The following is a 26,148-nucleotide window of genomic DNA, read 5'->3' as shown; positions in this document are numbered from 1 at the left end:
CTATCTGGCAGCCCAAGAACAAAATAGCTTTGCTCCCATGTATCAGCAAGTTCTCCCCACTCCTTCAGGAGGAACTGTTCCCAATTCCTCTAATTACTTATCACAAAAAAAAGAAGATAGGTCAGAAAATTCTCCCAGCCAGGAGAAAAGTACTAATTGAAGGTAAGCAGGGAATGTCCAGCTAAAGCCACATGCTCAGGAGCTTCTCCATCATTCAGTTGGTTAAAATTCATTGCTCCACAACAAAAGACTACCAAAGCAAGTTCCAGAAGAAAACAGATCAAGTACCGTGGCATCTGACTGCACAAAGGAGTTTCAGTGATTCTTCAAGGGTAAAGAAAGACCACTTTCACAACAGTCTTTGCTGCTCAAAAGGTTGACCCAAAGGAATGGGGCCTGGCCCTGGTTACACATGTGGTTACACATGTGAGTGAAAGCAAGAGGAAACTGAATCCTGGGAATTAGTGACAGGCTTCAGCACTGCAGGCACGCAAAAGCTAAGGGAAGAGCTTGTGGAAGCCAAATGCTTGAGCCTAATGAGAAAAAAGGAGCACAGCTGGTATGGTTTGAGGCCAAGTGGAATATGTGAGATTTCTTCACCCTGGTTGACCCCAGCTATTCATGTGTTCAGCGTAATTCCTGAGGGTGAAAAAATACAACATGCAGAAGACCAAATGCTATTACATTTTTTCTTTTTCACACAAAGATAGTATAGTATTGTACTTGTTAAAAGATAAAATAAGTGATCTTTTCGCAAAACTTGGAACAAGAGTAAAAGAAAACTGAATTGCCAGCTGATGCTGCCATGTAATGTGGTTTCTATTCTATTTCATAAGAATCATGAAAACTGTAGCTGATCCATGAAACTTTTTTATGTTTCCATCTCTGAAAAGTTCTCCCAAGTGCAGTAAAATAATGAACAATCAGCCTGTTACACAGAGTTGGATGGGTGTATATGTCAAAAGAATCAAGCCAAAAATACCAAAATCATTACATTTAAGCAAAGAAACCTTAAGCTCTGAATTGTAAAAAGTTTTCTCAGGACAAATGTGACAGGATGGGGGAAATAATCAAGAAAAATCTAAACAAGTCAACTTTATTAAAGGTCTAAAGTGAAATGAGAATACTGGAAAAGAGCTGAAAAAAATTATGAGAAATCACTCATAATGTTAGCAAGACAGTGAACATATTACCTAACAATTTGGCTTAAGAAACCCCTATTTTCTGATTCCTATAAAAACTGGGAGCTCAGGACCATATTATCAGATATAGCTGAACAGCCGTTGTATAGTGGATGTAGTGAACAGTAACCTATTACTATTTAGTAATTACTATTACCTGTAAAGTGTATTTAGCATTGCAATATGGTGTCAACATTGTAACACAAAGCTCATCCATAATACGTTTTCTCTTTCAGTCTATACCAGATTTATTTATCTAGAAATGGAGAAGAGAGCAACTGAGTAATTTCCTAATTTTTTGTGTGTTCTATTAAAAATCATACCTAACAGCTTTAATTTAGGGAAAAAAGTGCTTCCTCAAGTTAGTAAGTCTTACTTCATTTGCCAGAAGTGTTTAGATTTAGTACTGAAAACATACAGAGAATTATTGTATTGCTCATAGTAGTAAACTGGAGTAGGGAGAAAGAATTCTGTGTGCAGCCAAAGGACGCTGAAAAGAACTGTAACTTTAAATTTCTCCATTTGACACAGGCTTTTCTGTTGCACGTTCAAAATTATGCCCTGTTCAGCAGTCTGTTTTAGAGCAGCAGTAACCATGCCATTTCAGCTGTGCAGGCCACAAAAGATTTGCTTTAAAGGATTTGTAGGACTCCCTTTTCTCATGGTAGGGATCTGCCTTTCTCAGCAGAGTACACCTGTACACCAGGAAACGTCAGTTTTGTGTTGCAAATAGATCATTCCTATAGCTTACAGGCACTGATGCATCAAATAACACCACTCAAGTCCATTAACAGCAGGCTGAGAGATTGCAGCCTTGACCACTCCAAAGCCAAACTTCCCAAATCCTCCACACCAACCTTAGTCTCCTATTCTGCATAAACAGAACTCAAAGAGTACTCTGCAGACATGCTGTCTTAATGATTTTCAGTACCATTTTGAAATGCAACAAGTTTTAGAGTTACTAGTTCAGACAACAGATGACAAGACAGCAAATTAAAGTATGTGGCTATCCATGGATTTCAGAACTTGTTTTATGACTTCATCTTTACTGAGCGTAATATTATTAAAAATAAGAAAGTTTGGCATAGAAAATCCAAAGGAGGTCAGCCAATTCCAGATTAGGAAAATATTTATATTATTATGAATTTAACAAAGCAATCTAAATCTAAAAGGAATAGACACAAAACTAGAAATCTAAAACCAAGCTACCTTTCCAATTAATGCAACGAGTACACAGATCTCACAAGGGAGAAAGTGCCTTCCCACTCACACAATACGGGAAAAGTAAGGCATTTAGAGAAAGTCTTGATTAAAAAAAAAGCCAAACCAAACCAAAACACTACAACCAAACCAGAAATAAAGTGCATATTGGAAATAAGTATATGTATGAAAATCAAGTTTCAAAAGCAAAAAAGCTTTCAGAATAGAAGGGCCCTAATGCTAAGGGGAATATAAAATAAAAAAAAAAAAAAACTGAGTGAAAATAAGACCAAAACCATAAAAGACAAAATGTTAGATACTGAGTTTTTTCAAGACAGAGGAATTCTTTCAGTGCCTTAAATGGCCTTTGGATTAGGACCACTGGCTCCACCAGCGTTCATGCTTCAGGACATAAATTTGGAAGCATCTTACCGGATAGATCATGCTTTCCCTCATTTCCCTTTACATCACCTATTAGTATCCTGAATCAGATGGTTTGGTTACAAAATTAGAAGCAGCACCAGCCTGATCTAGTCAAATGAGTTCTGTGGTCACTTGGCAAGTCATTCACCTCACAAAGGTCAGTATGCTCCTGGGTTTACTGTAGATTAGATAGAACCAGTAAACATTGAATTAGCTATTATTTAAATGGTGAACTATCCTACGGACACATGCACAGAGTTTTGAGACAATGAATATTTTACATATTTTAGCAGCTTTACCTGTTTCAAATGACACTTCCAATGGGATGACCAAAGATTAAGAAGAGAGATGGATGAAAAGAACCAAAAGCAATTTTCTCTCTCTTTTTATGTTTTAAAATATATTAATATATCAATATGAGAATGCGACTCACATTACAGAAGTAAGAAAACTAAGATTAGTGAACAGGTGCAGTTGGTTATTACAGCACAAAATGAAGAAGGTATTAATACCATCTAAGTTTCAGTAGCTTATTTAGGTAACTGAATTAGAAGCTTATGCACATGAAGAACAAATGGTGAATGGAGACTGTGAATCTAGTGTAATAGGATTCTGGAAATTTCTTTGACTACATCTGTGGAGCCTCTGTTCTTAAATTATATACCTAATGCTAAATAGTAAAAATCTCACCCTGTAAGCAGTGATGCCCAAAAGGGAAAAATAAACAGGAGAAAAAAACAATGCAAACTTCACCCAAATAAACAGAAACGTGACATTTCAGCTGCAACTGCACTCCAAAGTTTTAGTTCTAATCTTTTGTAACAGACAAGTTACTTGAAAAAACACAGTGGCATACTGTCTCTTAGAAAATATTACATTATGTTGCCCACAGAAAAACTGCAACCTACTTTAACAAAATGGGATTTTTATGCATCCTGTAGCAGTTTCACCTGTGCCACGAACTCCAAGCTCAAAGACAAAGGAGAAAAGTGTGATCACTTTGTGATATTTTGAGATCCCAGCACCAGGATGTAGAGTTTTGTCTACTGCCTCAGCAGAATAACGCTGTTGGGCCAAACACATCTGTAATACAAATAAATCTTGTGTTGAAGTTAGGGAAAGTGAATACCACTGAAGACTTCATGACTGTGGTGTGCTCCTGTGTGGAACCTGCCAAGGTTGGTTTGGCTCCTTGCCGTTAGCAATGTGCATCTTGTGCTTGTGTGGCAAATAGAAATAGCTAATGCCTTGATCACTCTGGCTTAGTTTTTTCTTACCTCTCCAGAATCATAGAATCACAGAACAGTTAGGGTTGGAAAGGACCTTAAAGATCATCTAGTTCCAACCACCCTGCCATGGGCACAGACACCTTCCACTAGACTCCCATTTGACAATTCCCATTGAATTGTACTTTGACAGCCCTCCCAGAGAACTGGTACCCTGAAAACCCTGAGCACCCTGAAGCTCAGAAGTGAGACTTCCAATTTCAAGCTCTAGAAAAGGGAGTTTTGTGGGGAGAAAAAAGAAGAACTGACCTAGGACTGTCCCCAAGTCTCCAATTTCACTGCTGACTTGGAGGAAGGACAGTTCTCAGATCCTTGGTAATCTCCTGGGTAGACAGCCAGGGAAAACAGGCAAATTTTCATCAGAACCCTGCTGATGCTTTCACAGAACTTCAGCAACAACAATAGCCTTCTGTGGCTCATTTTAGTCTGGTAAATAAGAACATTTCCATTTAAAACTCCTTAATTGAAAAGTTCCTGGTAAAGAAAAATAAAATTACAAGAGGTGAAGAATGGAAAGAAGATGGAGTCCAACAAAAACACTCCAAAAGAAGGAAAATAGCAGCACTACAACCTGATAAGCCTGGGAGAAAGAAATAAAACATCCACATCAGTGAACAAGAAAAAGAAAATTCTTCTCAGTGAATAAAACAGCAGCCAAAATCTTCCAGTATAATAAGCAAAGTCTGTTATTCACATGTATACCAATGAGAATGAGCCAAACAAAACCCATGATGTGGGGGAGGAGGAAATCCAACACCCAACGAGCAATTCTGACTGTGTGATTCTCTGAAATTACACTGCAGTATTTCTTTTTAGCAGGAGTTAGCTTAATTTCACTAATAAATGACCTTGAAACCCACCCAAATCAAAGACAGCTCTGGAGCTCCTAGTCCCCAAAAGGCATACTATGTGACTTCAGGGATAAAGATGATAAGAAAACTCAGGCTGAGATGGCCAATTCCAAGCTGGATTGCAGGACAGTCAGGTTACCTAGGAAAATATGAGCTATGAGTGAGGTAAGGTGCAGATATTGTTCGGATCAAGTTTGTGATCCCTACTATAATCAGGCTGTGGTTCTGGTGTCCAGTCAAATACAGCTAAAGTTTAAAAGTCGACAATTCTCTGAGATGGGTTAGGAAAAAAAATAACTTTGTGTTGTAATTTAATTTAAAAGGTATCGTGAATGCACAATAACCATGATTTGCATGACCTTTTGACCATTTTCTGACCAAATATTTTGAGAATAATAGCTGTTACCAGATTCTGTTTAAATCTCAACTCACTCTAATAAGCAGATCTTTTGATGACTCCAGTTCAAAATAAATATTTTTGGAGCAAATTCCAAACTGAGATTTTAAATCCAATCCCACATCACCTAGATATTTTCTGCAGTTCCTATTCTAATTTTATCTGACTCCAGGATGAATGCCAAAACACAGTATGATTTTTGGCATAGTATAATACAAAGCTCATTTGTATTAAATTTATCATTTGTGCTCAAAGTTCCACAGCACAAAGATGGAATAAATGAAACCCAAAGAAAACTAAACAGCATTCTAAATAGGGAAGCTCCCTTACCAAGAGAAAAAGAATTCATAATGCACAAAATCAGAGTCAAAAGTGTCCAGAATCAGTGTTGATTTCAATGCATCACTTTGAGTATAAGCAGTCAAGTAGAATGATGTGTCTGAAATCATTAAACATCACTGACCCCAGAACATGTTAGACATTTCCTAACCATGATGTAAAGTGAGAAAATAGTTACAGAATCAGAAAGCACCAGCTGAACTGTAAGGTGCACTGCTCTAAGCTGTATACTTAGAGGACAGAATGACAACCACCTTTACACAAGATTTGAAAAGCAGAAAATCGACTTGCACTTCAAAGAGGTTGCAGTGATGTGTCCACAGTAAGCTGAATACCCAAAACACCAATAAAAGGCAAGGGCCATGCCAACCTCACATCCTTTACCTTTCCTAAGTAGCAAACTAAATAAAAGTTAACCAAGTGCTAGGACTACTACAGTGCAATGCCTGCAGCACTGCATTCCCTGGCTTGTAGGGTAAACAAGGAGCCCACATCCTCAACTGACTCCTAATATTGCCTTAGGACTGCTGACACCTTCCTACATCACAAGTAAAATCAAACTTCTCCAAAAGGAATTGTAGCCTGAATATGGAGAACTTAACTACAATGTCACTTCTTACCTCAACAGAAGGCACAAAGAGAGCAATGGTAAAAATACCCAGCTTAGCATAAAAAAAGGTGGAGATCCATAGCCCAGAGCATGTAGCTGCAAAGTAAAGATTAGGTGTGCTGGGTTTAATTTTGCCATTGACCTAGGTGGACAACTATTTTGCCATTTACATGTGTCATTTATAAAGTGGATGTAAATTACATGGCTCTTTTGATGGAGACTTTGGGAAAACTCACATATATTCTAAAACTTTTTGAATAAAAAGCAAGAACTATGGAACAGAAAATAGATTGAAACTAAAAGGAAACAGAACTCATTTACGCACACTGGAAATTTGTTTTGGAAAGTAGTACATCTGGTAGAAAAATTTGACATTATCATGAGAAATGGCAGTGTATCTTAAACTCTGCCTGTGAAAGGGATCACTGAAAGGAAATACCTTACCATGTCGTCACAAAAATGAAAGCACTTGAGCAACTCAAGTTATCCCAAGTATGCTGTTAACGTGAGACATTGAGCCAAATGAATTTCTGGACTAGCTCCACTGAAGACAGCCTTACACCAGGGATAAATCTGATGTATTGTCTATTATAAGTAGGCCATTTGGTAGGCCTCCTGCCAATATATAAAGCCAAATGATATGGAACAGTGTTAAATAAAATAAAATCAGGTAACCGATTAGGAACGGTTCACAAAGTCCCTGTGGGGGGTATACGTATCTTCAGAGCTGTTTATCTGCCAGCCTGTCCACGGCCGTACATATCTCTACGCGTGTTAACAAGATGTGCCGCTAGTCTGTGCAGGAGTGTCATGTATTAATTTTTTATGACTGTTAGGAGCAGTTTGTCCCATTTCAGGTTTTGAGAGTTGTCCAAAACTATCTTGCTGCTCAATCCATAACGTAGCAGTCAGTGAGTTTACTAATTCGTAATTTTTTAAATATTATTGGAGTTATATATAATTCCATTTAGCAATGAGTGACTTTTAGCAACTCTTAACTGCATTCAAATTACAGCCTTCATATGTAGGACAGCATTTACTTTGTGAATCTATCATTACTGAATATGTACCTGTGTACAAGCACACATCATGCATGCAATCTGTGTTCTACCCATAGTATAATGGTATGACAATAGCATTCGGTACAATAAATAGCGTGTTAAGAACTTGGCTATCTGGAGAGTCCAGGGAAGGTCCGGAAGGTCCAGAAGGTCTGGGGAATACCATTTCAAAAATAACAGAGAGAAGCAGTTTCGTCTAACAGACAGCTGTCAAGAGACCTGGCTTCTCTTTCTGCTACTTTTACTTGCTAAGGAGAAACAGCAGCTGAATTCTTCAGAACTAGACTTAAAGGCATCATGTCTTTTGGCGAAAGACTAGACAATGTATCATTAGCAAAAATACTTAGTTACAGCAACAGCATGTGAAATAACAGAATTGTTCTTTCAGGTGGATGCACACAGTCTGCTGGGAAAGAACTAGAATGGCTTTTGCAGCAGGAAATCCTGCTGAAATCCTGCGATGCTGCCACAAAGCACATGGGTAAAGGGGACCCAGAGAACATAACATATTTGGAGTTAAAAAAAACTTCTGATAATCAAAGGTTATTAGAGAAACTAAATTGCCATGGTACTGGAGGAAAGGTCCATTTACAAATGAAGCCGACAGGAAGCAAAGACTAGGGCTTAATGATCTCTTTTCAGGTTGGAGAAGAATCAACAGTTAAGTCCTACAAAGTCTGGTGCTGGGACTGGTTTTATTCAACTTTTTCAATGACCTGAAGTAAAGAATATACAGCAAAATCTTCAATTCTGTAGATGATCGTAAGCGGTCTTAAAAAGTGAATCTGTGGCACAAAAACACCAGAAGAGCCTTGCCTTGTGTGGGCAAAAGAGTCACAGAAAAGATTCAACATAGAGAAACACAAAACAGTGTGCCTATAGGAAAAACAACCTAAACCATATCTACACAACCATGGACAGAGAATGAATAGTTACCGCACAGGAAAGAGGTCTTAGGGTCACTGTTGACATTTCTCCAAAATTGTCAGAATCTGATGGGTTGTGATCAAGATTTACAGTGAAGGCAAACATGGAACTGTTATGGATCAAACCCTTGAAGCTAGAAGCAGGGAGTATTGAATAAAACTACGAAGAACTTTTTAATAGCTAGAAGAAAGTATTCTTTTGTAGCCACAATCTTCTGTAACTTGTTTCCATGCAGACTGCAGAGGTATAGAGTTGTCAGCAGCTTTGGCAAACTCACACAGAGAGGTCCATAAACGGACACTAATAGAACTAGGAAAGGTTGGACGCTAATACAACTGAGGGTACAGAATGTGGCCAGGTTTATATTGCTCTCCTTCTGTCACTGTCAGACACAGAGTAGTGATCTAAATGAACTACTTGTCCAGCTGGTATGGAATTTCTTCCTGCCTTTTTAATGACAGTTATCTTATCAGATTTATTTTAATATTTATGATCCATCACTCACTATATTTATATTTCAATTAAAATAAAAAACAATTGCCAAGTCCTAATGGATGTCATGTAATATAGACTTTTTTACTCCTTTTTGAAGGAAAAGCTTTTACTTGGGGCAGGAATTTAATCTTCAGATATTATTAAGTTTATTAATTTTTTAAGTATGTATTTATCTTGATTTCCCATTTTGCTGGGTTTTCAAATCAAGGAAAGTATCATTATCTGAGATTAATACCTTTACAGAATAGGGCAGTTGCTTGTCAAATGTCTCTCAGGACAAAATTGGATGGAGTGAGGAAATACGACAGCAGAAACGACTACAGGATACAGTGATAATACCCCTATATTCACATAGCTTTCCCTCACTTATTTTTACATTACTGGCACTGGAAACCATTCATCATTACATTCTGAATTCTAAAAAATAAATAAAAAAAATCAGTAAAAGCAAACCCCCCCAAAAAACCCATCACTGTTCTGGTAGCTGATTTAAGCTGAGATTTTTTGAACAAACAAAGCAAAGATACCAGTTCTGCCAGGTAACTGTATGTATGCTGACTTGTCAGTGTACTTAAGAGTAACTGGAGAGATGAGGTATTTCAATACTGACTCATGTTGAGTGTCCTGCATTTTCTACATTTATGTAGGAAATATTAAAGGATTTTTGTATCATTTGAACCTTTAAAGAATGCATTCTAAACTGCTTTATTACATTAGAAGGATAACTTTTGGCATAGCTGTAATGTAAGGGAATGCTAGGAACCAGTACTGCAGAATCACCTTGCACTGAGTAAGATTTCTGGTGTCTTGAGTCATCAGTATACTGCCTACTCAGAGCTGTTGGATGCAGAAATGGGATTTGCATATGCATAGTAACATTTTAAGGACTTGCTTGTAGAAAAGCTAACAGAGAAGCTTCCATTGCCTGGGCTTGCCTGGGCTTTCCATTCACTACAAATATGACCATTTATTTTTAGGATTTTTTTTCTACCTTTATTCATTTATTTTCCCTATTTTCCTCATTCATGCTTTCAGCATTCTTCAGCTAATGGTCAGAAGCATCTGTGAGACAACTTTCACTGATAATTTCCTACTTGCAGTAGGATACATTCTTGCTATTCTGAGATTCTTCCTTCCCACACAGGGAGATAATTGATCATTAAATGAGATGTGAGGAAAGGCAGTTGTTGTAACTGCCTACCTTTTTAATATATTTGCACCTCAACACCTAAAGACCCCAAAATGTAGATAAAGTAAGAAAAGGCCCTCATCTCAAAATCAAGTCATCATACTAAATATTGATAAAAGACAGCCACAAATCAAACATAAATAATCTTAATCAGGGGTTTGGGTTAATAAATACATAAATATATGTGAAAAAAATCCTACTCCCACTTCAAATTAACTTATTCGTTCATTTGGGATTATTATTTTTAACCTGCAATATTCATGTGTCAAAATAGTATCTTCTTTTTCGGGGCACGATGGCAATTCTGTTAACAAATACAGGCCTCATGCTGCCCAAATGCTGGTATACAAACACAAAGTCATCACCAGGTCTGAAATACTGGGATAAATGAAAGGCATCTAAGAAGCAGACAACAGACCTGATTTTGGATACCTACAGACGTGATTTTGGATACCTACAACTCATGGACACCATCAGTGTTAACAGGAAGGACAGAATAAAAACTAGGAAAAATACCCGACAAATCTTCAGCCCACATAGCAAAACAACGAGTATTTGTGCGGATTTCACAGCAAACCTGCTGAAAAAAAAGCTCCGCATCAGCTACAAAGCCTGCAGAGGATGGCTGTGCACTGCCTCAAGCCACAGGCTCCGGCCAAAGGCTCCTTCCAGCAGAAGCAGCAGCCGGCCGGAGGGATGGTAGGGTGCTGTTGGAGTGCTGCCGGGGCCTAGGCTTCCTCTCCCGGCCCCGCCGCCCGCCCGCCGGTACCCACCTTGGGCATCCGGATGTGCTCCATGGCGGCAGCCCCCAGCCGAGCTCCTCATGCACCTCCCGCAGCCGGCGGCCGCACGCACCCGGCCTCTCTCCTGTTTTCTCCTGCCAGCCCTGCTTTTAAAAATATATATAATTATTTTTAATATTTTTATTTTTCCTCGCGTTTTTCGGCGCAGGTAGGAAGGAAAAAGGGAGGATTTATTCAAAGCCGATAGCGTGTTCCGATGCTGGCAGGTCAGCGGCTGGCTCCACCTCCCCGGCAGCTGCCATGGTGCTCCGCCGGCGGGGATGCTCCTCGCCCGCTCCAGTCCAGCCCCGGCCTCGGTCCGGGCGCACCCGCGGGGACCTGCGAGGCACCCCAGAAGGGCACAGCCTGAAGGTGGCTCTATAGCCGTTTGCTGTCTCGCCTAAAATTACACCTCTCCGTCCTTCCCTTCAGGAAAGATAGGACAAGAAACACAAAAGGGAGCTCTGTCTGACATCGCCTCCCCCTATTATTTTTCTGTTCCCTGGTCCAGCATGTACAGTGTCTCAAAGACAAAAGCTGCACTTACTGAAACTGAAGCACTGAATTTTGTTTATCTCCAGCTCTGCTTGTCTGTTCTGTAATTCACGATTTTGCTGCATCCTCAGATTTGCACAAGGGGAGGTTTTTCATGACATGCAGTTTTCAATCGTATGCCTGAAATTCTTATCCCATCTTTTGCCTTGCCTGGTCCAAGAGAGGTGTTACCTCTTGGAGCATAAAGAAATGCTACAGAGCTGTTTTCCCCAGCTTACCTGTGCAAAGATGGAGAACAGTTATCTCTAATAGTCTTTTGATCACTATCATATTCTGAGCACAAAGATAAACTTTTCAGTGTATATGCCAAAATGCAAATTGCTAGAGGTGCTAATGCTAATATATTATTTCAGATAAACCATAACCTTTGAAGCTTGTCAAATGCCCAGGTATTCTGTATTGATCAGTGTATTCCAGCAATTTTTCACAAATGGGGACTAGCCTCACAAAGGGATGGAAACAGATGTGGAAACCTGTCCAACCACACAAAGGCCATGGCAGAAGTGCTCTGCTCCAGAGCAGCAGAATCTCCCTACATATCCTCTCTTGCCTGCAGACAACAAAGCAAGATGAATTTGTTTTGTGAAAGATAAAATATGGGCTGAAAATAACATGTGTTTACAAAAAAATGTGAATGCATTTTACCCCAAGGGAACAATGGGTATAGTCACACTGTCTCCAGCCCTGCCAATGTTTCTCCAATCCTGCCACTTTCTTACTAAGGAATGGCTAGATCGTTCAGTGTCAGTGAGATGTTTGGTCAGATGAGACAGCAGCTGCACTGTCAGGATTGGACTATAAGTCATCCCCAGATGTGACCATTATTCTTCCTTCCTTCCTCCCCTATTTTGGTCCATTTCTGACCTCCTTTTTCTCATAGTACAATTGCTTTTACTGAGTAGGAGTGGCTGGAATAACCATAATCTGAGACACCATCAACTGGATGAAAACTCTTCTCGGAGTTTTTAATCATTCCATTTTATTCTGTTCACTCAGATCTGAAATGAGGGTTGGAAATACCATTTTCTGATTGAAAATTGGATAGGATCCATAGAAGTGCATGAATTGCTTCAAGTGTGGACTTCACAAGACTTTTGATCATTGACATATTTTGCTCTCTATTTTAGGCCAGAGTCACCAGATTCAATTAAGAATTAACCAGCCATGAAATACATTTCCTTTGCAGTTATGGCTGACATGATTCATTGCATACGTTATCATCTTTTGGCATTTGCTACAGCCAGTGCATAAGTAAAGTTGGAAGAATGCACTGTTATCCTTTCAGTCCCCAGAGATATTTACTTTTTCTCTGGTACATCTTGTGATTCATTACAGCCAAGTTCAAATCCTACTGCTGATGGCAAGAAGACTTTCAGAGTTAAGTTAGAATGCACTTTCTCTCTGCTTCACATTCATCAGTAACTGCAAAATTAAGACATTGCTCAGAGGAACCTGTTTATGTAGCAGTCAGTTGCTCAACATCCCACCAGAGGTTTTGGCTTTTCTTGGACTGGCAAAATAACTAATGGGCAAGAACAGAAATAAACAGAACGTGGGTTTAGATAAAAGTTATGCCTACTGCAATTGTCATGGAAAGCTGCAGTAAGCACAATCCTCTGAACATTCTCTAACATTTTTCATTTGTATTTCACACTCATGGAAACTGCTGTTTTAAAAATCCTGGAAATTAAATCCTCTGTGCACAGTAGAGGTACAGTGAGGGTAGCAACACAAAATAACAATCCATAGCCTACTGCGCTGACTCAACTAAGGTGTAGGGGCAGGAAAATCAAATTGACATGCCTGCATAGGTTTTGACCTCTCTGCCGCAACTGCCAACAAAGTTCTTGATTAATGTCACATGAAGAAGGCAAATCACTGAGGGCTAGAATGATACCAGTGGATTTTCTGTATCCATAAGCAGCAGAGTCAGCTTTCAGTCTCATCCAGTAAAACCTGAGAGCACACGCTTCACTTCCAATATGTAAGAGAATCCTAGGAAGACCAACAGTACAAGGATGTTACTGAAGAAACAAGAAGCCTTTTGAAGATTTTTAGCCCCCCTCTTTCCAACACAAAACCACATTAAGAGCACGTGTCCTTAGCAGGCACTGTAGCTTTGTATTGCTGCATCTTCTTTCCAGATAAGCTTTCTGCGGTGCCAAGATCCCACAGAAGTGATGCCCACGCCCTACTCTAAGATATGGATCTGTAACTGGCTCACAGCGTGGCTGAGCTGAGCTAACTGCTGCCAGTGCAGCAAGGCAGACCCCTAGCTTGTTTTAACTGCTTGCCTCTGCTTCCAGCTCTGCAGCTTGCTCTGCCTATGCTCTGTCCTGGTATTTATCTGGCTTTAGTGCCTATAAGCCAAGTGAACTTGCTGCACTATTTGCTTTGTTTTAGCTGTCTAGCTTCACTTATTTTTGTGTGATGAACTGGCTTCCTGTGTGATACAGAGGCAAGGGAGCCAGCTGAAAGTGAGGGGTGACAGGGAGCCAAGTGACAGAGTGAAAGGGGAAATAAGAAAACAAAACCAGAAGAGTTGGGCTGGGGGTTAGTGAGGAGGGGTAATTTCATTCACTCATGAAATGTGGCAGGCATTCATACACTGTAGCATCAAAACTCCTGTTTGCCTGTTACCTATTGCACTACTGATAGCCTCCAAACAGTGAAAGGTGCAATTCATAGGTGTCTTGACAGTGTATATGCCCAGGATAACTAGTACCATCTATTTAGAAACTGTGTTTGTATTTGTTTCATAACTTTTGAACTTTTTCAGGGAATATGCAAGTTTCTCATGGCAAATGCACTTGGACACACAAACTTCTCGCCCAGTTAATCAAGCAGGAGCTGCATGTGAAAAGGTAAAGGACGCAGGGAGTAGCTTTCACTTTATTGTTTAACTCAGCTAACTGTTACTAGGTTTGACCATTTCACACTTCCTTCAAGAAGTACTCAAAGCAATCTTTGATTTTGCCTTGTTACAAAACAGTGTTGCATTTTTATAAAAACAAATTTACACTGGAAAGAATACCAGCAGATCTCTGGAAATCTGAATGGTTTTGATTGTATTCTGCAGATAGATGAACTGATATATGACATATGAGATATACATGACATACATGATACATGATATGTATCAGGCCAGATGTATAACTGGCCTGAAAGGCATAGTAGGGAAATAAAACAGATGAAGTTTTAGTATCACTCAGGATATATGTCCAGTTACTTACATGAGGATTCCCCCAGTTGAGGAAACTGGTAAGATTCTGGTGAACTGATCACTGTTAAAAGAGAGCATTTCAACAAGATTAGAATAGTTAATCCAGCTACTGTGAAAATATTGTATTTTTCATAACAAAGCATGTTAGGACAACCAACTGGAGAGTACAGTGTTGGGATGTCAGCTGTGGTATACTTAAGCTGGTATATATCATATAGCAGTTAAAGGAATGGGTCAGTTGTTAGAACAGGGATTTTAAGGCGAAAAAGGAGATGGAAAGATGTGATTCTCAATATAGCCAGTAGGGAAACAGACTTTTCCACAAGATGATTCAAAACTCCTAAACTCTTGAAGTAGTGCAAATACTGCTTAGGGATTTACCTCATTATGCAAATCAGTATAGACAGAAATTTCTACATACTCTCTTTTGCCAGTTAGACAGCTCAGTGAAAAGCAATTTATTAATCTTGGCTTCTCAGCAGGACACTGCTGTAATCAATTACTATACTGGGAACAGAGAACTTGGAAGAGAGGCCCCCACCTCCCTCCATAGATTAGCTACGCTTGAATACATCTGAGCAGGTCTGCTTCTAAGTTAAATCTTCAACTATGTACAGAAAGTTAGAATGAAGCTGATTTATTAATTTTTAAAGATATTATTTTTCATTAAACAAACAGAGAAATGTGCTTTTTCCACTTGAAAAATGGTAATTTTTAAAAATAGGTATTTTGCAAGTGGCTTTACTACAGAGCCAGGTATCGGCCATTAGTGAAAGTGAGTAATTCTCTTTGAGAAGAAGTGTTAGGCAGCTGTCCCAGATCCTAGCAAGTCATGTAGGGATTCTCCAAATTGCAGTATCTGTGATAGTCTGACTACCTTTATAATGTATTATACAGAATCCTAGCCAGGAAGTTTTCCCTTAGTTGATACTAAAAATATCTACTTTTTTAAATAATAATTTTTTATCTTCTCAACCCTTGCCATTGAAATGTTCAGTCATGGGCTCAGCCACAATTTAGGAGAAGGAAATGAGACTACTGAGTTCAGAGAAACCACAGCTGTGAATAGTCTGAAGCAGTATTGTTCAATGAAAAATAAAGTCCTGATAGTAAGGCAGCTTCCAACATTTTCACAAAGAAAATTTTCTTAACTTATGAGACTGTATTAATGGTCTGCCTAGGGCATTTTTCCCAACATGAGGAAAAAGAAATGGACAAAGTATATTTGGGTTTAGGTAAAAAAGAACAGAGAAGAAAAAAATAAGTGAATAACAGGGGAAATGTATCCCATGGTCTTTGTACAGGAATTAGCTAAAGCTATGTTTAAAATACTAAAGAGTTAGTTTATCCTGAAAGTCCTCATTGACCTATGATGATTATAAGTCAGTGAAGCAAATGTGGCCTTTTCAGTTATGAAATTTATGCATGAGTTCATGATGACAGTAAATTATTTTTTATTACTTTCAAAAATTTACAGAAGCTCCAAAGTTATATGTAGGGAAACAGAGAAATGGCATTTGTTTCCAAAAATACAGAATAAAAACTTTTCACACCACGTGAAAGCATATTTTTATAATACTATACTTTTAGAATTTGTTTCGCTCTGAACTTGAAAAGTAAACCTTAAGATTAGGCTTAGGCTTTTTTTTTTTTTTTTTAATTAAACCCAATATTATTAATTAAGGTGCTAAAGCAAAACACAATTCTTTAAATGTCTATGCAGAACACCTGAAACTGATGTGATTCCTACCATCTTACCAGCAAGCCATCACTGTAAGTGGCCAGAATCAGTTTTGGCTGACTAATGCCTCTTGAAATCCTCCTGAATTTCAAGTGATTGCCTTGGCCTCGTATCTACCATAGTATTAAGGAGATAAGCTGACACTGTGAAAGTTGACAGTGAAGTCTCTGGCTTACTAACCTGTGAAAAGGAGGTTCAAATTATGTGATAATCTCTAAACTACTGACAAGCAATTTAGGTTTTGATAAATATCTGATTAAGCAAGGGTCATAGAAACCGCAGTGTTCAGTCTGAAAGGGTGTTATGATTGAATTCACGTGTGCTTATCCAAAACTTGTGCAGTTTCATATTTGAATTCACTTTGTTTCACTTCCACCTGGTCAGTATGTTTTAGGTTCCACTACTGCTTTTTGGGTTTGGGGGAAAAATTCAATTTTGGGGTGGATTCTGAAGAAAGTTTGAACCACTTCTGGCATTCCTGGGCTGAAAGCTCTGAGGCTCAGGAAAGGTCTTCTCTCTAACTCCTGAAAGTTTCTCACTGTGTGTAGTATTAGATTTATGTTCTTTATCTCTGTCAATTATTTTCAAGGGTTATGCATGAGAAGACAGTGTTTGTTGTAATCTGTTCCCAGAGCAGTATGTCCAGGGTATTGTTCCAACAAATTTTTGCTCACTGGTCACAGTTAGGGTCCATGGATTATCATGGTTGAAAGGTCCTCATCTGAGTGGAAAGGATGCAATCTCTAGAAAATCCATGTGTGAGATGAAATGTATCATTAACTGAAGATCACTACTGATATGGTTGTACATAACTGTCCACTCTGAGGTTAACAGTTAACTAACTTAATGATTATAGTCAACACACAAAGCATTTGCCTACACTGTATTTTTGCTGCATGCCACACCATGAACTTACTGAGCAAGTCGTATTTGCCATCTTACATCTCTACTGCTAATCTGCATCTGTACAAGTCTCAAGTAAACTGGCTCAACATCTATTCCATGCCCTTGGTGTCCACAGAGGGAGGACGTCTCTGTGTCGATGTTCATCAGCCATCTGCCTTGTGCACATTAGACATCACTAACTCCTGTAAATGCAATGCTTTAGAGTTTCATCCTTTCTAGTCTTTCCTTCTGTCACAGAAATGCTACTGCTCACTGCTGCTGTTTTGCATGCCAGGCTATGGCAGCTGGCCTGATGCTGTTAGACCATGCCAAAAGGGACCCTAACACATATCCAGATTTGATAATCATGCAGAAACTGCTGCTAGTGCAGCTGGAAGAATCTGCTAAGGAAATGCTCCTTTAACAGCAGAACGTTGGGTCCTGGTCTGGGCTTTGGTTGGAATCCACTGTGGTCTCCTCAAAGTCAAAAAAGAGTGTGTCTCTATTAAGCCAAGAATGGGACTGTATCATTGAAGCTCAAGCTGACTATCGGGACAGCAGAGCTTGCGCATATGAAGATTCACATCTGAAAGCCTCTTTTTCTATTTACTGCCTGCCCTTCAGCATCAATATATGTTCTCATCATTTATCTCTGTGGAAAAGAGGGTGAACATCACTCTGTAGACCTTCACTACTGCCCAGTCATGCTTGTTGCTGGCCAGCCAGTTTCCACAGTAATACGGTCATTGTTGGTGTGATCATCATGGACAGCTCCTACTATCATTTGGTCAGCATTGGCAGCATCCCCAAGAACCCAGTGACTTTTAGCCATGGTCAAAATTCACAGTGGGAAAATCAGCAGTATTTACATTCTCGCCCACATTGTCCCCACCTAACTGTTGCATTCACAGGCTTGTGATAGCAAGTCTTCTGAAAGTTTTAAGTTTTCAGAGACAAAGATGTTGGCACTCTCTTCCCTTTGCAGTACATCAGCATTCAATGAGCTAGCCACTACTTCCAGTGTAGGTCTTCCCGCTACAACAGGGTGCCTAGACAGCTTGCAACCTTATGGCCAACTTCCTATACAGCCAAAAGGGAGAATTTATTCCAGTGCTTTATTTCATGCTGGAGGATTCTGAGGGATAAACTAGGTACTGGTAGTCCAATGCCAGCAAAATTTTACCTGCCTGTTGTGCTTTATCTATTGCTACTCTCTATCAGCCTCAGACTTGCCTTCCAAAGGGGCTGTCCACAGCTGAATCTTAGGGCAGGAGCTGGCCTAAGCAGAGCACATGTCCTTATATCCCTGAATGAAGCCTGCAGTGTGATCAGGAAATGTTAGTGAAAACAAAGATGAAAAGGAGGAGAGGTGTTGCAAATGCTACTTCACCATGGATTTACTCATAAGCAGAACACATGGAATTCCTTCCAGTTCTAACTGGTGTGGGTTATTTGCCATCTATGAAAGCTATTTTCCATAAACCCAAGGTGCAGTGTCACTTTGGCAGAGGGAAGCATGTGACTGGGTGTACAAGCATGCCTATAGGAATCATTTTTCATTAGGAAATTACCAGCATGACTATAAACATCCATAGTTGCCACAAAACCAAGCTGACAGTACTCTATAAAGCACAGGAAACTACCACTGAAGACTCCTGTTTTCATGTGTCAACATGATGTATATAAAAGAACTAGTCCCGGAAGCTGCTTGAGGTATTCATGCCGAGCAGGTGCCTGTCTCTTCCCCTTTCTGTTCTTCCTGATGGTGCAGGGATGGTGGCTGAGGAGGAGGTTAATGATTCAGCTGCTGTGATAGCCTCTCAAAGTTGAAGACATCCCAGACGGGCCAGAGTTCTCAGGCTGTATCCTTGCATAAAGATCAGGTGATAAACCCTCTGATGTAGTGTCTTCCTTACTGCAGATATGGTATCGCAGCTTCTTGTGCTGTGATCGTGTTTGACAAGCTGCCCTAGGAAACCCGCCGTGGTTGCTGACCTGCCTTTGTATTGTTCAAACTGAATCATAACCCATTGGTGAGTCTGACATACCCAGAAAGTACAAAGCTATTCTGCTGTCAACAAAATCTTCAGCCCTTTCTTAACATAACTGAGCAACTATGTGAGGTTTTTTTTCTAGTCCTCAGGTCAAACTTCTGTGCCTAAAAGACATCTTCTTTCTCGCTGAGAATGATCAGCACAATGAAGATAAGGACCAAATCCTGAACTGGTTGCTTTCTGATATACAGAACTTAAGTTTTTAGCATACTGTTTGGTGGTTCTCATGAGGAATGAAGGCATCTCCATGGTTTCCTGAGAACAGAATGCTCTGGGAAAATGGTGGGATTGTTTCAGAGGGGAAGAGAAGAGACTAGCACTTGGCAATACATGTTTCTCCACTCTCAAGGAGTGCTCTGCTACAGAAATTTCCTCCCATCAATCCCACAGTAAGTCTGAGGTGGAGCTAGCTCCACTGCTTCTGACTGCATCTGATGGGCAGGGGGAAAGCAAGGAAGAAAGAGCAAAGCAAATTGCTGAATTGACAAGGTAGAAGTATTTTTGTGGACTGGTGTTCAGGGAACGGATGCCTGCTTTGTTGTTTCACCTGTGTTGAACTTCAGAAATGTCTGTCTGTAGCGTTCATTTCACATTGTTAATGAATTTCAGAGAAAAATTTCTCTAAATCTCCAAGTGTACAAGCATAGCTTCTGTATTGCAATCTCTATAATCTTAGAAAATGTTTATATTTAATTGAATTATTTGAAGTCTTAATCTTTCTGTTGCATTTTGCGAGAGGGAAAGTTCAGCAACATTTTGCAGAATCATGCAAGAAAATACTGGGATTCAAGATAACTTTCTCTCTCTTAGATGCTTTGGGTTTTGGTGTTTTCTTTTCTTGGCAAGGTATCTACTTTTTGTTGGACAAGCTCATTTAATATATATAGCCCTAGAAATTTACTATTTTTTAAGCAATCAGGATACCGCAAAGCTTGCTACTGGAAGGTCTTCATACCAGGATTAATAAGTCATGTTCTATCTTAGTTCTGACAGTGAGCAGTGATGAATCAAATTACACTGCAAAGAATTGCTTTTAGACCAGTGTAGCCAGTGTCCAACGTTCATTGCAAGGGTGCTAAGTTCTATGTCTTATATAGCATTCAGAGCTGAGCTGCGAATCCAAATGGTTATAGTGCTGTCATAACTAGTTTAGTTCTGTTCTGTGTTGGATGTCTTGCTTCTTTGGGTAGTGCTAACACAATCCCTTTTTCTTGCACTTTTTCTATTGGGAAATAAATACAACCCATATGTGCTCATTCTTATGAAAAGCATACATAAAAATAAAAATATGAATTGTTTCTAAATCCTTGTGTTCAGGCCCAATGTTTCCTAGGCACTGTTATAAACATGGTCAGTGCTCTCCAAACCACTTGAGTAATTAAAAATATATTCACCCTTTCAGAAAGCAAAGGATTGAAAGGGACCTTCTGGATCATCATGTTAGTACTCATTTACTGTGAACTACTCCGTTATTTGATCTTCATGAATTCAACTAGCTTCATTTAAGACTGGTTACTTTCTTTCCCCCCTCTATACCACTCCTACAAAGAATTAGGTACTGACTCATAAGTCCCAGCAAAAATGTATTAATGGGCTTCTTATGCCAACAACTTCTGCCAATCTAAACAGTTCCTCTCCCTGAAACTTACCCTTTGAAATATATGCTGTAATCATACTTCCCATCAGCTTTCAATTTGCCAAGATAAAAACTTTCTTTTGGGAGTTTCTATACTGCAGATCACAGTACAGTATATATACATCACAAAACAGCATTTGGTGAGGGTCATCTTCCTGTGACAGCAGGCAGGTCTTTGACTAGACTTCTCTTTGCACATTTTCAAAGATCATGTCATCTCTTATTGATGAAGAGTAACCAAAGGAGTGGAACGATTCAACCATTTTGTTGGTGCCTGCCATTCATCGTTCAGAAGAGGAAGTGAACAAAAATGTCAAAAACAAACTCCAGTGGCAATTGTAGGAAGTTATCTAGGTGATATTTTTCTTTAAAGAAACAACTTTGAAAGATCAAATGTTATAAATTATGAAGACAAATTATGTGTAATATCCAAAATACATTGCATTCTTATCACTTAAAAATTTAGTTTTGTCTCATAAAAAAATAGCTTCAAACATGTTGTTCTTTTCGTCAGCTTCAGAGTACATATATGTATAATGTATACTTATATATAAGGTATACACATGCAAACACAGATGAGCAAAGACATACACAGTGTACCTAGTCATAGAATCTATAGCATCTTTGCAGGCAATCACAAGCCGCAGTTGTAAACATTATTTTCCATGGGGAATATTAAAGTAATTTATGAATGCTGTTGTCATGCGAGATGAAGCAGAGTGTGCTGACATTATGGTTTCCCTAGTGGTATAACTGGGACTGAATGATTCAGACAACTTTCTTCCCACCACACTAGGCAGAGCTAATCTTAAAAATGTGTCAGTATATATTTATACTCCTTCTTTTCCAAGGGCAAAAGGGCTGTTTAAGTCTTCCACATCTGGCTGCTCTCTCCCACCCTTTTCCTGTGGGAAGTTCTTCTCTCACATCTATGGTCACAGAGAAGGGGAAGAATAGCTGCGTTGAGGAATACAGCAACCCAAAGGTCAGTGGAACCTTCCTGGGAAAGCTGATTAAAAGTATCGCTTTACTCTGAAAAGTGATTTTGTAAAACTTCCGGTTAGTTCTCTGAGTGACGGAAACATGCTGAATCGCAGGATTTAGGAAAACTGGAGGTTATGGTAGGTAGGAGCTCTAGGGTACAGTGGAAAACTGCAGAACAAAACCTAATATGTATGGTGAAAATCAAAGTATGACTATTAGTTAATTAAGACCAATGCCATTGATGTAGAATTGCCTTTGACATTAAAAACTACCTGACTGAAAGTTGTGGTGCAACTCAGGTTTCTCACAATGTGTTTACGCTACGCAATTGGCATGTACTGCAGAAAAGCCTGACCAAACGTTAAAAGATCTAAGTTTGCATGTCAGGAAAAATCTAACAGCGGTGACCCAAAGGTTTACATGAATAGTTACCAGAATCCAGAATCAAAGACTTGTTTGTTAAAAGACTTGTTTACTTAGAGGTTTGTTCTCAAGTGGAATTCTAGAAGCTCAGTAAGACAGCCTTAGCAATTCACTTATACTGCTGTATGTTACTGTTCTCTTTTTGCTGCTCCTCATACCAGACAAACCTCCATGGGCAGGCTAATGCTGCTTTTGTCCAGAACTCCATTAAGTAATGCATATAATGCATATATGCATAAATAATGCATACAACTTCTGAACTCACTGAGCCCCTCTATACAGATCAGACTGCAAATCTTGCACCTATTTCATGTCTTAGACTCAAAAACCAAAATCACAACCCCATCCTAATTTGAGTGATTACTTCCTCCACTTCTTTCAGATTAAGGTGTCCATTTGATGCCCAGCTTGTGTGGAAAAGTAGAAGAGATGAAAAGAATCCAACCCTCATAATCCCATAAGGCACATTTCATTCTTTAAACATGCCAAAACTCTTGTTTGGTTTGGCTTCAGCAAGTCACCTAATGTATCTTGCTGTGGCAACTCATCTGATTCATTATAGCTAATCAAACCTTAAGTATTTAGGCAAATTCTCACCCCAGAAGAGAATATATTGAGCCTGTGAACAGCATCTGTGTACAGGACACTGTAAAGCAGTGGTTAATATGTAAGCAACTTGCTTGTAACTGTAACAAAAAGTATGTTTTCTTTGCGGATGAGGCTGGGCAAGTTTCTTGGGATGTGTGCCTTCTACTTTTGGAAGTTTTATCCACATGGACTCAGTTGCTCAACAGCTGAGACTTGCCTTAAGATGCTAGAGGTAGTTGTTGGTTACCTCAACATTGTTAACTGGAAAACAGCAGCTTTCCTGCCACTCCCCCTTACACTCCCCTTTGTACAACCCCTTGAAGTCTCAAATGGGAGGCCTGCTTTATGCAGCTGAAGATCAAGTCCTGCCAGAACTTTTTTCCTGTTGTTATGGAAAAGCAATAATTCATTTCTGACTCTACAGAGCAAAGATCTCTAAAGAAAATAAACCCCCAAACTGTTGGAAAGATTAAAAATTGCCATCCAGTGTACACATAAATACAGTTTTAAATCTTCATAACTTTTTTGTCTGCAAGTGCGTAATGAATTATTTACAGAGATACACTACCTTTCTGTAGTTTTCTGATGCATTTAAATATCCTTTTGTTGTTGTTCAGTCTAATAAAAATACAGTGGTTTTTATTTATGAACACAGATTAAAAATACTTCTTGGATTTTTTTTTTCTTTGCAAACTTTTTCCCCCTCTGTGTTTGTATTTGAAAAGTTTAAAGGACAATCTGTCCTGCATAATAAAAGCCCTTATTTATCTAGTGGCTAAATGTATTCCAGGCAGCCGAAACGTGAAGCTTCTGTTCTGCCAAGTGATTCTGTCATGACCTCATGGGTATTAACCTGTGTGCAAAAGAGAACACCTTCATTTTTATGTCATTTGTGTTCCTCACAGAATCACTGACTGTGAGTAACATTGCCATGAACTAGGTGGAGGAAGGGGAGGAGGCTAGAGCCCACCTCCCTCCCACCAAATCATCAGCCAGCACAGCTCATAGGGACACTGAAGGCACGACTAAGTACCTTTCTTAGGATAAAACTTCCCTGAATATATTGCTACCAGAATTAATGTACTACCCCATACATAGCTAAGTATGTGTAAGCAAACTTTATTTTATAAGGTGTGATATCTTTGTTAGGAATATTGGGTTGATTAGAGAAATGTATTCTTTCCCTCTCTTTTTCTTTTTTGCGACCCTGCTTCCCTGCTTTTTTGAGCCTTTCTGTATAATGCATGAATAAGACTGATAAGTCTGGGCTAATATCCTGTATTTTGCTATACACATTAGTTACAATCAGGACTGTAAACTGGATCTTTTAGATCCAGTTAGCATGTCAGACTCCAAAAACTGGGATAGTTTTTTAAAAGTCATCAGGTTTTGCAATGTTAAATTTTATGTTAATTATCTTCAGAGCCTTGTTTTCTGAGCCTCACTTGGATCAAGATATGTTTTCCAGGTTTTTCTTTACAACGCAAGAAATTTTCTCCCAAACTTCAGACTTAAGGTGTTGAAGAAATCATTTTAAGACTTACGGTTAGGACTTAGGAACTGAAAGAGGGCAGACTTAGATTAGATATTAGAAAAAAATTCTTCACCATGAGGGTGGTTAGGAGGTAAGGAACAGTTTGCCCAGGGAAGTTGTGGATGCCCCGACCCTGGAAGTGTTCAAGCCCAGTTTGGACACAGTTTTGAGCAACTTTTGAACAATGTATTGGAAAGTGTCCCTGGCCATGGCAAAGGGGCTGGAACTAGATGATCCTTAAATTCCCTTCCAACCCAAACCATTCTATGATTCTATGATGTGATTGTAGAAATTGGTAGCACTGATGCGTGTTAACATGACCCAACTCTCAAAATCTCACAAAAATCTACACAGCAGTCTGAAATTCAGAAGAGGTGGTTATCTCTATACATATTGCCCCCACTGTATGATGGATTTCTTCTTCAGGTTCATTTCCTGTACCACCATAACATAGGTGACTACCTTATTCATTCTCACTCACTGGTTATTAATTTTTCATACTTGTATCTAGTTATTTGATCTGGTCAAACCATTTAATAGTGGACTGACCCACTAAGACTGAAAACTGGGAAAATAAAGCTACTTTAAGGGTTTAAATAGAAAATTGCATGTTCAAATTTCAAGAGTTTGTTTACTACAAGTGTTCACTAAATATATTAATACTTATCTCTTTAAGATTTCCTTCTGTCAATACATCCCAAAGGACAATCAATACTCAGAACAAAAACAACTAAAAAAATAATGTAGTGAAAAACAGAAAGGTGAAAGGAATATGTTAACAGGGGAAAAGATTTACAGAATGAGAACCCAGTCTTACATTCCCTATCATATCACTCAAGTAGAAGATTAAAGAGTGGGAGAAAAAAAAAAAACAGGACAAGCCACCATTTTTTATCTTAGTTTTGTACATGTGATAAAAATCTTATTGCTATTATCAGCTAAAGAACGGGGTAAAAAATGGTCACTTGGTATTTGTGCACTAACAGCACATAGAGTACAGCAATAATAAGCAAGGTAACTGGAAATTCCACAAAACTAGTTTTGTATCACAGATTTGGTGAGAGTAACTTATTCTGTGGCACTTAATTATTTTAGCAACTGATTTCTGACATGTAATGAGGTATAATCACATAGAGGACTTAGTACAGCTTCATATTTACAAATCTAGCTACTCTAAAAGTACTATCCAGTATTATTCATAAGATTTTATTCATTGCACACATGATGTATTGATACGGGTTACAATATTCAATTAAAACTGTTCTCCTGCACGCATGGCAAGTTCAAGAACAAATAACTTGCTGATTGCCAGTGGTTTGGCTGGTATGAAGTAAGAGACTCACAGTATGAGAGCTGAATCAGAGTTACAGATGCTTAGCTTCTTTCAGATTTGCAGTTCTGTAAGAGTTTCCCTGCAGAAGGAGAAAGGCAAAACCTAGCCAGGTTAACACTGCAGTATGATCTGCTTTTGAAAGAAGCTATACAATGTCCTAGTCTCAACAAGGACAAGAAAGGTACTTTTGAGTTTTTGCATATGCCAGTATCTTAACAGCGTAGTGATGGTGGCAGGGATTTCATTCACCTGGACTAATTCTTGTCCGTTTACTTGTAGTTATGGAGATATGGAGCTGACTGCTGATCCCAAATATGCCCAGGAACCTTTGGTAAATAAATAAAATATTCTTGGGTGTGTTTGTTGTCAGCATGGAACTCCATGACTCTTTCTGATCTAGGTGGCTTAAAGCAGGACTGTGAGTATGTTTGTGAGCTGCAGTTTCATGTTT

The 26,148-nt window shown here is 39.0% G+C and overlaps 1 protein-coding gene and 2 long non-coding RNA genes across 6 annotated transcripts in view; 1 reads left to right on the top strand and 2 right to left on the bottom strand.

The window, feature by feature from the left end:
• Positions 1 to 11,227, bottom strand: part of MTMR7 (myotubularin related protein 7) — a 46,766-nt gene extending 35,539 nt beyond the window's left edge. The window contains exon 1 of one of the 4 annotated variants that reach the window (XM_062639026.1): positions 10,733 to 11,227. In XM_062639026.1, the coding sequence (XP_062495010.1) occupies positions 10,733 to 10,756 (24 nt within the window). In that variant the 5' untranslated portion in view covers positions 10,757 to 11,227. The remainder of the gene's footprint in view (positions 1 to 10,732) is intronic. The other 3 variants (XM_062639106.1, XM_062638860.1, XM_062638941.1) reach the window with 3 other exon arrangements.
• The window catches only part of LOC134175217 (uncharacterized), a 123,847-nt gene that overhangs the window by 35,797 nt on the left and 61,902 nt on the right, over positions 1 to 26,148 (top strand). The gene's annotated exons all lie outside the window — the stretch shown is intronic.
• The window catches only part of LOC134175281 (uncharacterized), a 124,091-nt gene that overhangs the window by 36,928 nt on the left and 61,015 nt on the right, over positions 1 to 26,148 (bottom strand). The gene's annotated exons all lie outside the window — the stretch shown is intronic.

The sequence above is a fragment of the Pezoporus occidentalis genome, unplaced genomic scaffold, assembly GCF_034315485.1.
Source record: "Pezoporus occidentalis ecotype Australia unplaced genomic scaffold, CSIRO_AGI_Poc_V1 ctg1, whole genome shotgun sequence".
Lineage (NCBI taxonomy): Eukaryota > Metazoa > Chordata > Aves > Psittaciformes > Psittacidae > Pezoporus > Pezoporus occidentalis.
This window is presented reverse-complemented; position numbering and strand designations above follow the sequence as displayed.